Here is a 13,920-nt window from a genome sequence, read left to right as displayed (position 1 = left end):
GGGCTCCTGAAAGTGGGTTTGAGAATTGCTCTCTAAAGTATTTTCAGATATTGACAAGTTGTATCAAATATCCTATCGCATTTGTGTTGACAAACTAGGTAGGAAACATATGCTGTTGCAACATGTGCATTACAGTTCATTGTCACATCCAATGACGTATCTTTTAATTGATTAGTAAAAGCGGAGTAACTTTGCTTTTATCAAGAATGACATTGGCCAGTTTCTGAAGAATGGCTCTGTTAAGAGCAAGAATGAAATAATGATCATAATTTCAATTGTTTACAGGCTACATTCCTTTTGTCATAGGATCTCACATTTTGACTCGAAAATTTCTATTCCGTCGCTAGGAGGCACTGAATGCATTTCACGTTAGAAGAAGAATTATTGAACCTACAACATGTTAGTAAATGGTCATCCTTCGCATTCCGTCAGCATCAATATTATTTTGTACCAACAGCCTTGTTTTGTACCAACAGCCTTGCTTTGTTCCTTCAGCTGGTAGTCATCTCTGCTTCATATCCTATTTATCTTTTGTTCTCAGTTTTTGTCTTGGCCATCTTACTTGCAGGGAAATGCAATCTGGCTTTTAATGGTCGGGGGGCTCGTGATTTTTGGTCGAATCCCCTCACACAGACAAATCCTGCAAAACAATTTATTAGATTAGCAAGCCAAACATGGCGGAATATTGTTATGTCTTATACATAAGTCGGAACCTGATGCTAATCCTTGAATGAGATGAAAACGGGTGGGAGGGGTGGGGAATGTTGTGTTAGCCACTATTTAGCCATACGCTTTTTTGTTCTGGTAGAAAAATCATACAGATATTTGATCTTTTTGATTTTGGAAAGTTATGTTTAGGACACTAGCAGCACTCAATGGTTAAAAATGAGAAATGTGACTCAGAGAATTTCATGTGCTTCATGATGATTTAGAACCCAACTAGGCAAAGTATATTATATACTCCGGTCCAAAAAAGCCTAATTATACATTTTAGTATTGCTAGGGTTAGGGGGGGTGTCTTAGGTTCCAATCTTTGAACATTTCCTTCATTTTTTACATGTTTGTATGTGGATGCATTTGGCTTCCATTGGGTGGTTAATATTCTCTTATTCCGTTTACTATATATTTTTGGTGGATTTATCACAGTTTGGACATGCATGATATTGTTAGACCGCCATGATGAATGAGACTAAGCCTTAACTGCATATCCTCATGTATAAACCACTTAGGTGGTGTAAGTTTATGCATGTTGACTATGTTTTGTCGTTAAATTGGAAGGGCAACCCACTTGTCATGTAGTACTGAACTACTATGTATAACGTTGTTGATTTTTGATATAGTAGTCACAACTCTCTCTCTCTCTCTCACACACACACACACAAATAGAGATAGACGTGCAAATATGCACTTCCAGTTCCATACACGTCCACTCATTTACACATATGCTTTATTAGTTACCTGCAATCAGGATTGGAGTTTTACAATGTTATTTACACCCTTTGGTTTCTTGTAAATTTATGCTAAAGGTTTTTGGTAATTTCTAGGATTTTATATGATCCAATCCTCTATACGATGTCTTTTACACTGAGCAAGAGTGAATTGGAAAGAATAAGTGCATTCTTTCTGATGTTAAGAATGGTGCTCTTATTTGTTTCTTCCTATTGATTGTAATGTGTGCCTCTTCCTATTTATTGTAATGTGTGCCTGATATATGATGTCCTCAACCAAGGCAGATAAAGTAAGGTGAATAATTGAAGTTAGTATTCCATACCTCTCCAAAAGCAGAATTGAATTCCCTCGGTTGTTAGGCCTGGTAGACATTAGCATTTTTTTTTCTGTAAGCTCCCTTTTTACTTTAATTGGGATAGTTGTGCAGTAAATGCTGGTAAATAAATTATCTCTTTACCTTTAAATATTGTTGACACAGAGGTTCCAAAGTATACGGTCCGTCTTCGCAAATTCCATATCCATGCTCTTGGAACATCAATTGGGTTCAGGCTAGATTCATGATCTGCAAATACCTGCATGATATATTATAACCATGGAATTATTGGCTGTACATTTTCACTTACATGAATTGGACAAAATAATAAATAGTCCTCCTTTCACGAGGGTAAGAGGTTGTCCTTTTGACCAGTTGGGTAAGGTTTCTGACTTGTATCCATATTGTGCTCTTGAACTAAGAGAGTAACGTATAGCTGTAATAAACTTACCTCGTTGACTTGAAAGTATGTACCATTGAGAGGAAAGCTGCCTCTCATCGCTGTTCTACATGGTATCTGTATTAAGGTGATGTAGACATCAGTAAACGACTGAAAGTTGTCAATTATGTTTATTTATTTTTCCTGAACTTCAGGATTATCATTGAATTGGGTTTACTCACCAGCAGTGTTCCTCTGACTGTTTGTGCGTTAGCTTCTCTTACACTATTGCATGAGAAGCATGTCTTCTCGTCACACAACTTGTTAGATTGTTGGGATCCACAACTTCCTTCTGGTGGTTGAATTGAATTTGCAGTTTCACCTAGTAACAGAGTTTTGCAAATATGATTCTAATTAATGCCAAACTTGTAAAACTATTTCACCTCTTATCTGTGTTAGGAATTTCCAACTAGCACTGGCCATCCCTTCACCTTATCTTGAGCTCTGACCATGTTGATGTGTACAGACATCAACAGCAATAGGAATTGCATTGAATGATCTCAAGAATATATTTTGTTTTTCCTATACACCATAAATGGTGTGAATTCCCTTTTCGGTTACTTCTGAGATTGTTTGACTTGTATAATTAGCAACTCAAGGTATCTTATGATTTGTGCTTACCTGGTGTCCATATAGCAAGAAGGTATGGGCTTGGATCATCAGGTTCTCGTCTGTCCATCTGCAAATTTGATAAGGTAATGCTTATTAGCCACAACGAAGTTTCCTACTTAAAGGTAACTTCATAATTCTAGAGTGTTTAGATTTACTAACCCCTTCCAAGAGTGGATGTGAATCTGGAAGTTCATACCTGCATCATTTCAGGATGGAAGTTGTCAGAGTGCATCATGCAGAGTTCTATTTATTGTTACAATTTCTAACTTAATTTGAAACATCAATGGTTTCTCCAATTTGGCTAGAAATCTTTAATATTTGATCAGAACCTGCAACTTTTGCATACAATATTCAATGATTATGATGTTAATAAGTTACAGAGATGATTTTTGCCAGAACAGGCTCTCAATAAATTTGGTCAAAATGAATTTCAGTTCATAAGCATTACTATGAACCATGTCCAATCTAGGTCAGCCCTGTTTAGCTGCAGTGTACTGTTGCAGGTACCTGAATTTGAGATTTTACGAAGACATTTACTTACACTTGGTGCTCTGTTCGCAGCCGACTCACATTCTTCAGTTTGGGTGTAGGGATAGAAGCAACTTGTGGATTTAAGGCAACCAAAGCCTTGGACATGTCACCTTCTTGCAATTCCATGTTCCCTTGCATGTAATTTTGCAGATTCACGGTGAACTCTTCAATGTTGAGTTTGATGGTAGGGATTTCATCAGGATCCTCATAGAACGAGTCCTCTATGTCGCTTTCCGAGATCTCTGTGCATTCTTGTTCTGGTGTTGCTGGTTCTTCAATGATTGGTTCACATTTGCGACTTTCATAACCTGTTTCTTTCAGTGACATGTTCCCAGGTGGAGGTAGTGGCAGGGGATTTAGAACTACAGCTGGGTTTCTCTCATCTGCAATGGGAACAGTTGAGCTCACAATACTCTTCTCTTCTGGCCCTGGCAGGGCAAGTCTTGCGCTGCACAAAATAGGGCTTGTGGTCAGTTTAATTAGGAGAATATTTGACTCATGCATATGCAAAGATGAGCCTGGGGTTTGGGGATGAATATATGCCACACATGCATGTAGGAAGATGAGTTCGGCATTTTTGGGAAGAATGGATTTTTCTCTTCTCCAACTTATCATTTTACTTATATGTTGGTTGTTTTTTATTGTTCGTTTTCGATTTATCTTCTAGTTCTCAACAGGAAGTAAACCTTTAAGTTTTATCCTCTAATGTTATTTGAGTAATGCTAGAAGAAAGACTTTTGCCCACTATTGTCCCTCCAAAGGTGATGTAGCTTTTAGAATTACCATTTAATTTGGAATGGATTACTATTAAATTTTTTGATCTAATGGTAATTTAAAAGCCATGTCACCTTTAGATCGGCAAAAAGGGAACAAGAGTCTTCATTCTAGCATTACTCATGTTATTCACTTAAAGTTTTAAATTTCTTGACCTTATTACACAAAAATGTCTATTCCAATAGGACTAAAAGCCACTGGTGGTTTTTTTTTTTTTTTTGGGTAAACCACAGTGCTCCTTCATGACATACTAATCTATATATCATTTAAGATTTGCTTGCAAACTGTTGAGCTTGAATCCAATTCCCAGAAAATTCAAGTAGCTCTGGTGAATTGCTTCTTATGCTTGTATGCCTTTATAATGGTGGAGGTAGACACAGCAGTAGGATTGATGGATGCAAACCTTGCGAAAGCACTTGCAAAGTGTCTGCACTCCCCTCTCATTGGACATGCATTGCAATTTGGTTTACTTTTTGTGCAGAAAACCTGCATAGATATCAAAGCATGTGGAAAATTTATTTAACGTTTATTCTGGTGCTTATTACAATGTTCTGGTGAAAGCAACAGCATCAGCTGTAAAACAGTATGTTTTTACATACCTTTCCGAATGTGATCAATTGGTAGTGCAGCTCATACCTGTAGAAGCAATTGTTCATTGGTCAGTAATAGCTTTAATGGTATGGAAAGCAATTCTTTTATCCTAAACTTTTGCATGGGAAATACTGAACATTGAGTGAGAAGGGGCTCTGGGGTTACAGTGTTCGTTGATCGAGCTTGCATAATCTTGGCCAGAGATATTTTTGAATCGACTCCAACACCGGATACCTATGTAGGATTTTGATTAGCATTTTTGAGCAATGGGAAGATTAGTTTTCATTAATTGGCTTTTGTACTTACAGTTCTAGGAGGTGTAACTGAAGTGACTCTGGCAGGGGTTGGAGGGGGACCCATCCCAGTCGAACTGCTATCCTTCCAACATTAGTATCAACCTTTATTCAATATCAATGTAATATATTAATTGCCTGATTTTCTGCACACCTTATAAGATGATAAGTATGAATTGGTTTTAATATAAATCTTACCGGAAAAGCAAGATGATGGAGCGTTAAAAGGCGCACACACTCCACACTTTTCAACCCGAGTCCTCGTACGCTTAACAGATAATCCCTACAGAAAAAGTCATTTTTAGTTTCTAAAAGAGATGTGGAACAGTGTTTGTTGTAAAGCCTGGTTGGCTTAGAGGTGATAGTTTATAATATTATAAAAGTGAGGTGCTTGTTGAATGGCTTACTTTGATTTATCAGGGGGCACATCTCTTAACCATTCCAGATCAATGCTTCCATGATCTCTAACGAGTCGGTCTAGGAATTCCTGCAATATTGTGAAACAATTGTTACTTTGCTTTCTTTCTTTTTTTGTGTGAAGAGTACTTCTGTGTTGAATTTTCAGTCATGGAGCTTTTTGAACCTGATCTTTCTAGTTATGAAGGCTTTGGAGACTTGGTTAAAACATGTACCTTGATCCGTTCTGCTAGCATGTTATTCATCCCTCGTTCTTTTATAGCATTAGAAACCTCAGCTACATTAGCACATCTTACTGCTTCATAGTCCAGGGAGTCCTGTGCATCCTTGCTTCTTTCTTTATTCCTTCCATCGGCCAGCACTTGTTTTCTTAAACTGTCCCAGTCAACTGCACTCTTTTTCTCACCATCTGTCTCTCTTTTTCTCACTCTTGAAATTTTTGAACTTGTCTCGCTGAATGCCTGACCAGAAGAATGAACTTGCTCATTTGAATTTGGTTCAGCAAATCTATTTTCCAAGTGTATTTGCTTATTCACTACAGAGCTTCTCTCAGAGTTTTCTCCGGGTTTAGGGACACTTGGGACATGCTGCATGCTATTATTCTGCTTTTCAGTCTGTGCATCTGCAAATTTTACACTTCCTGTACATGATGGGCTTTCCACTTGGAGGGATTTGTTCACATCCAGTTGGTGATTGTGGCAGGATGGTTGATTATACACAGTTGGTGGTCCTGGATGAGAAATACTTCTTTGGTGGATTGAGGGGTTGGTTATTGTTATATATGGGTCCATTCTTACTGTTTCTTGAGATAACGGAAGGGCATTCTGGTGTACTGTGCTCTTACCTACACTTTCTGCCTGACCTGCGATCCTAAAGCCTGTGCAATTTGCATCTTTTGCCTTGGGTAGGACAAAATCAGTTGAAGCCCAAGGGGATATGCTTTCTTCACTTAGTGCTTCAAAATTCTCCACTTCTGGTACTCCACAATCTGGGATCGTGTGCAAATGGTGGTTACATGAAGGAGCTACTTGTTCTTGCACTCGTAGATTACCAGGATTGTTGGAAGAAGTAAATGCAGAAGTGCCATTGAAATCATCTGCTCCGTCCAACCTTGACTTCTCATGTGCATGCTCTGCATATTCAGATTGCTTCTGCACAAATCTTGGTATCTCATCCATAAGTGAACCATTATTTTCAAGGCTGTAAAATTCCTGGAATGTGGTATTCTCCATCTGTAAAAGATTTGTTAAAGTTGGAAAATGAATCTCACTGGGTCTGCAGCCAGTTATAAAATCTTCCTCTTCTGAGTTGGAGCCTGAGCAGGATCTAGGTCCTCCAGTTCCTTGAATGACTGAGGAATCAAAAGAATCTTGTGATACAACTTCTTCCTCCATGCTCTGACTATGTGCCTCCACGAGGCTCCTTTCTATTACTGAAGTTTCATTACCTCTCTGATGCTCTGCTGATTCTTTGTGTGTCATAGAGCTTCCATTGTAGATTGGCTGACTTGAAATCTTTTCATGCCATCTGATGGTGTCGTCCTGAATGCAGACTTCAGATTCCTCAAAGAGCATGTTTGTCCCATTGTTGTGACATGCCATGTTGTTGCTTGTCGACTTAAGAGGAAATCTTGCTGCCAGAGACATGAAGGCAGAGCTGCAAAGAGGGGAAGAAATCATACATATTGTTCATCGAACATGAAGTTTTACTCTCGGGAAATTTGGTTATAGAATTATGTGAAGATAATTAAGTTACCTTGAAAGATGGTCTGAAACATTTTGGGTAAGGAAGACTCCTATGACCGAGTCAACGACAGATCCTTTCCACCGTGAGAAACGTCTATCTCCTGTGAAGAGTGTTATTGTATTATGATTAATATGCATCTAATTGAATAATGTTGTATGTGAATAATTGATTTTCATTGTTGATACATGTTAAGCTAATATTTTTCAAATACGAGCTGCCTGTGGAAACTAGAAAAATTGACTTCCACATTGAAAAACTTTCAATAGTAGTTCCAATGACTTTATTCTGAACTCTACTTAAATCTATGTCCTCTATGTTCATGTTGATTTATACGTGCAATTTATTTATTCCTTTTTTAAATATGTCGGACATACAATGCATGCAGTGTACTCTTTTCACTGGTTCTCTGTTTGTGTCTTCTGCCTAACACATACAAAATTTTGTCTAAGCTCCGGGATTACCATTAGGTATATTACCTTATCCAGAAATTTAATGTTGGACTCAGACTAGCAAGTCCTGACAATTTACTGATGGTTTGTTTCTATTGTTTCCCATTTTATTGATCTTTTCCTCATACTGATCTTTTTGAACTAAAGTCTGTAATACTGTGTTGTTTATTCAGGTCTATCTCTCTGGTTTTGTTTTGATGTTTCAACTTTCATTTAAGAAAAATAATTCAATGTGCAACTAAATGATTTTAAGAGCATGCCATAATGACAACTTCAAGAGGAAGTCTTCAAAGAAATGTAGATCTGACCATAGAAAAGATATGAATTGCAGAAGACTTGATGATGATCTGAATGTGAGGCTAAAATTGTGAAGGGGACTGTACCTTGAATAAGGTGCATTCTCGCAATAAACGAATCAGTTCGGCCACGGAAAACTTTCCTTTCCTCTTCCCACCATTTCTCTTTCTCCTTGTCAGTTCCTTCAACGCCTTTGCTTTCTTCCTTACCCATCAAAAGATTCCAAATTCTATTTGATTCTGGGTCAAGGTCTACTTTTGGCCGTGGCTTACGTCTTTTCATAAAATCAGCCCCTGCATATGGAACAAGTGCACCATCTCCCTGGTATACGACAACTGCATTTTGCTCTTGCCTAACTAATTTGTTGCTCCCCTCATTGAGATTGAGACCCTGCAGTTGATATATGATCTCATCTATAGGTTTGGGATATATCTTTTTCATTGGCGGACGACCTGCATCAAATATCAAGAGATTGCTATCAATATAGTGTCCATTAACATATTAGGATATTATGGTGAGTTAGATGAAATGCTACAGTTAAAAGGTTTTTTAATATGTAAAGTACCTCGTCTGGGTTTCTGAGAATCATAAGAGGCATCCTGGTTTTTCAGCACTTTTTTTCTTCCAGATGAAACTGATCTTGATGGAGCGCATCCCGAGGTCTGCTCTGTTGCTAATAAAGGAACATTGGAACTTTGAAGTACCTGCCTGTTCTCCAGTTCTGGGGCTTGTTTGGGAGGGGATGGTGGGAGATGGTTATGATCCTCAATTGCAGCTAGGGAGGGAAAGCTGTGTACTGGATTTAACCCGTTGGTCTCTCCCATCCTTTCCGTGTGTGAATGCAGTTCGGACGAAATCTGTTGCATTGGCAAATAATGTCTGGCAGCCAAGGAGTGATTGTACCTCTCTGTGGTAAATTTGTTGACCTCACTTTGTCTCTCGGCAATTCTATTACTTTCAAAGAAAGAGTTCAATATTTCATGGTCCTTTTTTGTTGTAAACCCAAATACACTGGTATCATTCATGCGCTTTGTTTCAACTTTTCCTGAACCATCTTCTACTTGTATAACACGAGGCATTCCAGAGATGTCTGCAAGGAGTCCACTCTCAGTTCTTGTTTTTTTGTATGTTCCTGTAAAACCTTTGCCAAGAATGTGGCCATTTCTGTGACATTCATACACTTGAGATTGGTACGACAATCCCATCGGATTGTTGGTACTAGGATGCAAATGTTCTCTCTTGGACCCTCTTGCTGCACTGGAATCGGATGGAAACTTCGGAACTGGTTGAGGGGTTCTCTGGGAAATATCTTTCTCAGAGATTTCATGATTAGTTTTTGCTTGAAAGACAACTTGGTCTAGTCCTTCTGCATGGATTTGTTGCTGTATGACAGAGTATCCATTTCTGCACCTGTTCTGGCACGGATCAGTATATCCCTTATCGTTATTTCTTGGAATCAAGTGTAAATATTCTGGCAGGTCTTTTACTGGAGCTAATGAGGCTGCAGTTGCTGGCCTTTCTTGCAGTGATCCGTACTCAGAATGCAATTGACTCATGGAAGGGGTAAAGTTACTTCTGGTTCCAGGTGACTGGTATTCTACCATAAGTCCATTCCACTGGTTCATCTGCTCAGCTGACTTCGTTCCAGACAAACCATAATTTCCAAAGCACAATTCTATGGCTTGAGAGTCTGAACCCAAACTAAAGGCCCTTTTATTCCTATGCTGCAACTCCTCCTGCTGACCAACTACTTTGCCCTGGTTTTCATCTCCGGTCTTCTCCAAGTCAAAATTTAAAACCCTCCGGCAGGACTTTGCAGCAGTTCCACCATTAAGATCTGCTATTTCCCTTGAAGCATCTCCCTGTTCGGTTGCTGGTTCTTTCTGAACATTCTTGCGTACATACTTCCTCTTTCCTGTTGGGCTCTCCTTAGTATTTTTTGGAGTTGCAGGCTTTGGAGTCCTTCTGGGTTTGCCTTCAGTTATTACCTTGGGCCTGTGTTTTCTTCGTCTGGTGGGCTGTTTCTGATTGGGTGTCTTGTTCAGATCAATGCCTTCATCACTTCCCTTCTCAGAATCTTTAGTTTCCTTGTCTGGTGTAGAAATGGCAGCAGAGGACGATTCTACAATGCTTTGTAGGAGTTCGTCACGATGTTGCTGAGCTGCCTTGTTTACTAATGATGTCAGTATGGTCTCATTTTCTTTTTCCTCACTTAAGCTTTCATTTATTGCAATGTTCAATGTTGCCGAAAACTGGTTGTTATCCAACTTGTTCACTTGATCTGGTGTTATTGGTGCAAACTGGAGGGTGTTGTTAACACTTGGGGCAGCATCTACTTCTGTTGGCGGGGAATTTAGATCATAGTGGGGTTGGTAAGGTATGGGGAATCCATCTGTAGGGAAAAAAGTTTTTATTGACTTCAATTGTTTCTTAATAAAAAGAAATGAAAGCTACTTGAACAATGAAAATATTGTGAGAATCCAAAGGAGATGAATTTATTCTTTCTTGTGGTGTTTCAACAAATTATTTTGTATCTGATAGCATTTACAATTGAGGTATTACATGTAAACACATCAGAGGGTGGCAATTCATATCATAGAGTTTTTAGCAAATTTTAGGAAAAAGATCAGCAAGATTGAATTACCCTGTGCTTTCCTAATTACTGTTGACAACCAGATAAACAATTCTTGTCTATTTCTCATGAAAATGGAAATGAATCTTTGATTCTTCATAGAGGCTGAAGCCCTTCTTTGATGCCAAATGGGTTATCACTATCTTTTTGTTTTTCCCCCTTTTTTGTTTTCCATTGTGTTTAGAAAGAAAAAAATTCATACCCAATGAAGTTATTATAGTGGTTATAGATTCTCATCCTAAAAGCAAATGAATCATCAAAGATTAATTGAAGTACTTTATTTTCTTTTATATAAGAACTTATAGGGTAAATGTTGAAATTCTTATGGACAAATGATTCAATCCCCATGGAGCATAAAGAACCCTCATGAATCTCTATCATTTATGTGGCGACACAACTACATGTTCCATGAAAGATTTGTGTGATTAAGTGCTATGGCAAGAAATTCATTCATTCCTTCATTCCCACATGGTGTAAAATGCTAGCTAGTTCTCTTTCTCTATATATATACTACTTTCATCAATCGGAAATGAACAGAAAGATGATAAAATGAAATCAAAGAAATCACTTACGCTGGGGTATCTGGGATAGGATATCACTGTTGCTCAATGAGTTTGACCCAGAGTAGTGATTTTGGCTTCTCATCAACAAACTACCCAGGTTTGAATCTCTCCGATGATTGCCGTCGACTTGCGAACGCATATTCGGAATCAGAGGCTCATTTGCCAAATTACTCATCGGATTAAAACGTGAGTATTGATTCTGGTTGTTGAGCAAGAGGCCACCCGAGACGAAATCTTTCCGGTTGCGGTCAACCGGAGAATGCATACTCGGAATCAGAGGTCTATTTGCTGCCATGTTTAAGCTTGTATTCATGCCTACGTTTGCAGTGGCGAGGAAAGTCGAATTCTGCATTAGCAGAAGCTTCGCCAATGGATTATTCTTCCAAGCCGCGCTGTCGTCATTGTTGAAGGCCTGTGTGTAGGAGCCTGCAATGTGATTGATCACTCGGTTCCTCTCAGGCAAGCCTTCTCCATCGCAGCCATAGAAGCCTCCATTCTGAACCACCTGGTCAATTGGGTTCAAATTCTGCCCAAAGCCATTGCAATTGGGTATCTCTTCTGCATACCCATCAGAGAATCCAGCCAGTTCTTGCCAATTCCCTCTCCCGTCGACCGGGATCGGATGAGATCTTGCCGGAATTGGCTTCTCCGGCGTGATGGGTATCCAAGAACCCATAATTTGTACTTCTTCTTTATCCTGTGGAATTGAAACTCCCCCTCCAAAGTTCATCCTTGCCATCCTCCAATTCCCATCCCAGAAAATTCTCCCACTTCTTCTTCTCTGTTCTCCTAACGGAAATCCCTCTGCTTCTTCAAGCCTCTAATCTTTCACCCCATTTGCCTGAACACGCTCTTCCCAAGCGCCCAAATTCATCTCTTTCTCACACAACCTTCACCAAACATTGACATGCATCAAGATAACAAACAAGATTAAAAGAAAATAACTCAGAAAAGGAAAAAAAGAAAAAACGAATATCCTATTATAAATGCAGGAAACTCATATTCCAGATATTTCTCAACAGCAAGAGCCAGCTATATCTGTACTCCCATGGAAAACATTGAAACATGAGAAACGCATGGAAACAAAAATTATAGAAAATAAAAAAAAGGGTACCGTGTGTTTCAAAGATAACAGTCCTTGTGAGATTGAGTAGTAAATGGGTTAATTTAATCCGTTTTAAATGGCAAGAATTGTGGGGGAAAAAATTGACAAAATCCTCAGCGAATCTTCCTCTGCTATCATATGGAAGATGTGTAACAACTTTTTAGGAGGGGGAGAAGGCTCTTTTTTCTCTATCTGCATGAATTAAACCACCAAAGCAAAAATGGTTAAAAAGTTATTGAGCTCACCGATCTGGCAGTGACTCAGATTGCCGGACTGGCGAGTCTCAGCGGCAAGTCAATGCCGGAAAATATCCCCTCCCCAGTCTCCACGGTTAAACCAGGAGAGAGAAACAATTACAAAGAGAGAAAGTAGTGAGAGGAAAAAGGTAGGAAAAGAAACCCAACTGACAGGCCATACTATTATATACCAGAAAATACACCCCTTTGGGCACTTCTTGTATTATTTATTTCCAATTTCTAAACTGGGCACACCCCCTCTTAATCAATTACTTTTACATATTTCTTAATCACTGCCAAAAAGATAAAGTATTGCACTCATGCTAACATTTATTGCTGGTGTATTTATTTTATTTTATTTTATTAAAGAAGACTCCCATGCTTTCATTAATTCAATAAGAAAAATCTTTTCCAGCAAGTGTGTATTACCTGGAATAAAAATAGACATTTATTCAATTCCGAGCTGATACTAAACAATGAGCTGCTTTATTAACTTTCCTTTTAATATTTCGTTTCTCAAAACCCATTCAACACAGTTTGAGTATTTTAACATTTATTACCGGCGTATTTACTAGTATTACTCGTATTAGAGATTTACTTCATAGTTAAGACTAAATTTTATTTGTTTGAAGATTATGTAGATAAAATGTAATAAATTCTTTAGGTGTATAAAAAAGTTACTTTTTACATTCGTACCAAGGATATGTTCTTCCTCCATTATTGCCTTTAGGCTTTACATAACAATACTATCTCTATTTATTTAAAAAAAATTAAATGCTTTTGTTTGATCAAGTAACTTGTTTAATATTTTCCTTAAAAAGTTCAACAAATTTCCCGAGTAAAGATATAAAAAGGCACTGGCATATTTATATTCTCATAAGTTGTACGAATATGGAACTAAATGTCCTTATATATTAAATAAAAATATAGTTTTAATTTTCAACAACAAAAGAGGTGGCTGCCCAGCGGCCACACCTCGTATACACATAGTTACAGCTTTTAAATAATTGACATAACATCGTACCTCGGATTCTACCAAATTTTGCTGCAGCTGTTTTGTAGGGTTAGATTTGTCATTTCAGAAATAATAATAATAATAATAAAAGAAAAAGAGGTGCCCCTTTGATAAAATGGGGTGGCTTATAAATATCTCCTTGACTAGTATAATTTGGCGTAGATATTAGATAAGACTTATGAGTAACATCTCTCCTGTCCCTTTCTTTGAACTTAGAAAGCGTTGTATTCTTGTGTGGAATAAGAATCTCTTTTTTCCATTTCAGAAAAATAATAATAATAATAATAATAAACGGTCGAGTGAAAACTCAGAGATTTGGTGCAATCTAGGTAATAATAGGATATAAATTGGGTGGTAAGAGAATTGTAATTCAGGGACTTGCTATATACACGTATGTGTTACATGACTTACACACACGTGATTAACCTTGGCCTTCTACTTTGGCCAAAAGCTATACG

The 13,920-nt window shown here is 38.1% G+C and overlaps 1 protein-coding gene across 3 annotated transcripts; it reads right to left on the bottom strand.

The window, feature by feature from the left end:
• Positions 1-228: 228 nt before the first annotated feature.
• Positions 229-12,584, bottom strand: DME (HhH-GPD base excision DNA repair family protein). Of its 3 annotated transcripts, none has more exons than XM_059578319.2 (20): positions 12,221-12,584; positions 11,116-11,996; positions 8,477-10,303; positions 7,998-8,363; positions 7,175-7,265; positions 5,635-7,075; positions 5,410-5,489; positions 5,201-5,285; positions 5,016-5,107; positions 4,875-4,943; positions 4,718-4,754; positions 4,522-4,604; positions 3,355-3,792; positions 2,973-3,009; positions 2,823-2,880; positions 2,384-2,523; positions 2,214-2,279; positions 1,907-2,021; positions 1,772-1,810; positions 229-640 (listed from the first exon to the last, which is right to left on the bottom strand). In XM_059578319.2, the coding sequence occupies exons 2-20, from the start codon at positions 11,843-11,845 to the stop codon at positions 525-527; spliced, it is 5,910 nt and encodes a 1,969-aa protein (XP_059434302.2). In that variant the 5' UTR covers positions 11,846-11,996; positions 12,221-12,584; the 3' UTR covers positions 229-524. The 3 variants fall into 3 exon arrangements, 2 of the variants coding, with proteins under 2 accessions (XP_059434302.2, XP_059434301.2); XM_059578318.2 differs by having other exon boundaries at positions 12,457-12,584; XR_009438680.2 differs by lacking the exons at positions 229-640; positions 1,772-1,810; positions 1,907-2,021; ... (3 more) ...; positions 2,973-3,009; positions 3,355-3,792 and having other exon boundaries at positions 4,551-4,604; positions 4,847-4,943; positions 12,457-12,584.
• Between the last annotated feature and the right edge of the window lie 1,336 nt (positions 12,585-13,920).

Source organism: Corylus avellana, chromosome 2, assembly GCF_965113065.1.
Source record: "Corylus avellana chromosome 2, dhCorAvel1.hap1.2, whole genome shotgun sequence".
In the NCBI taxonomy this organism is placed as follows: domain Eukaryota; kingdom Viridiplantae; phylum Streptophyta; class Magnoliopsida; order Fagales; family Betulaceae; genus Corylus; species Corylus avellana.
Note: the sequence above shows the minus strand (reverse complement) of the source record. Positions and strands in the feature narration are given on the sequence as shown.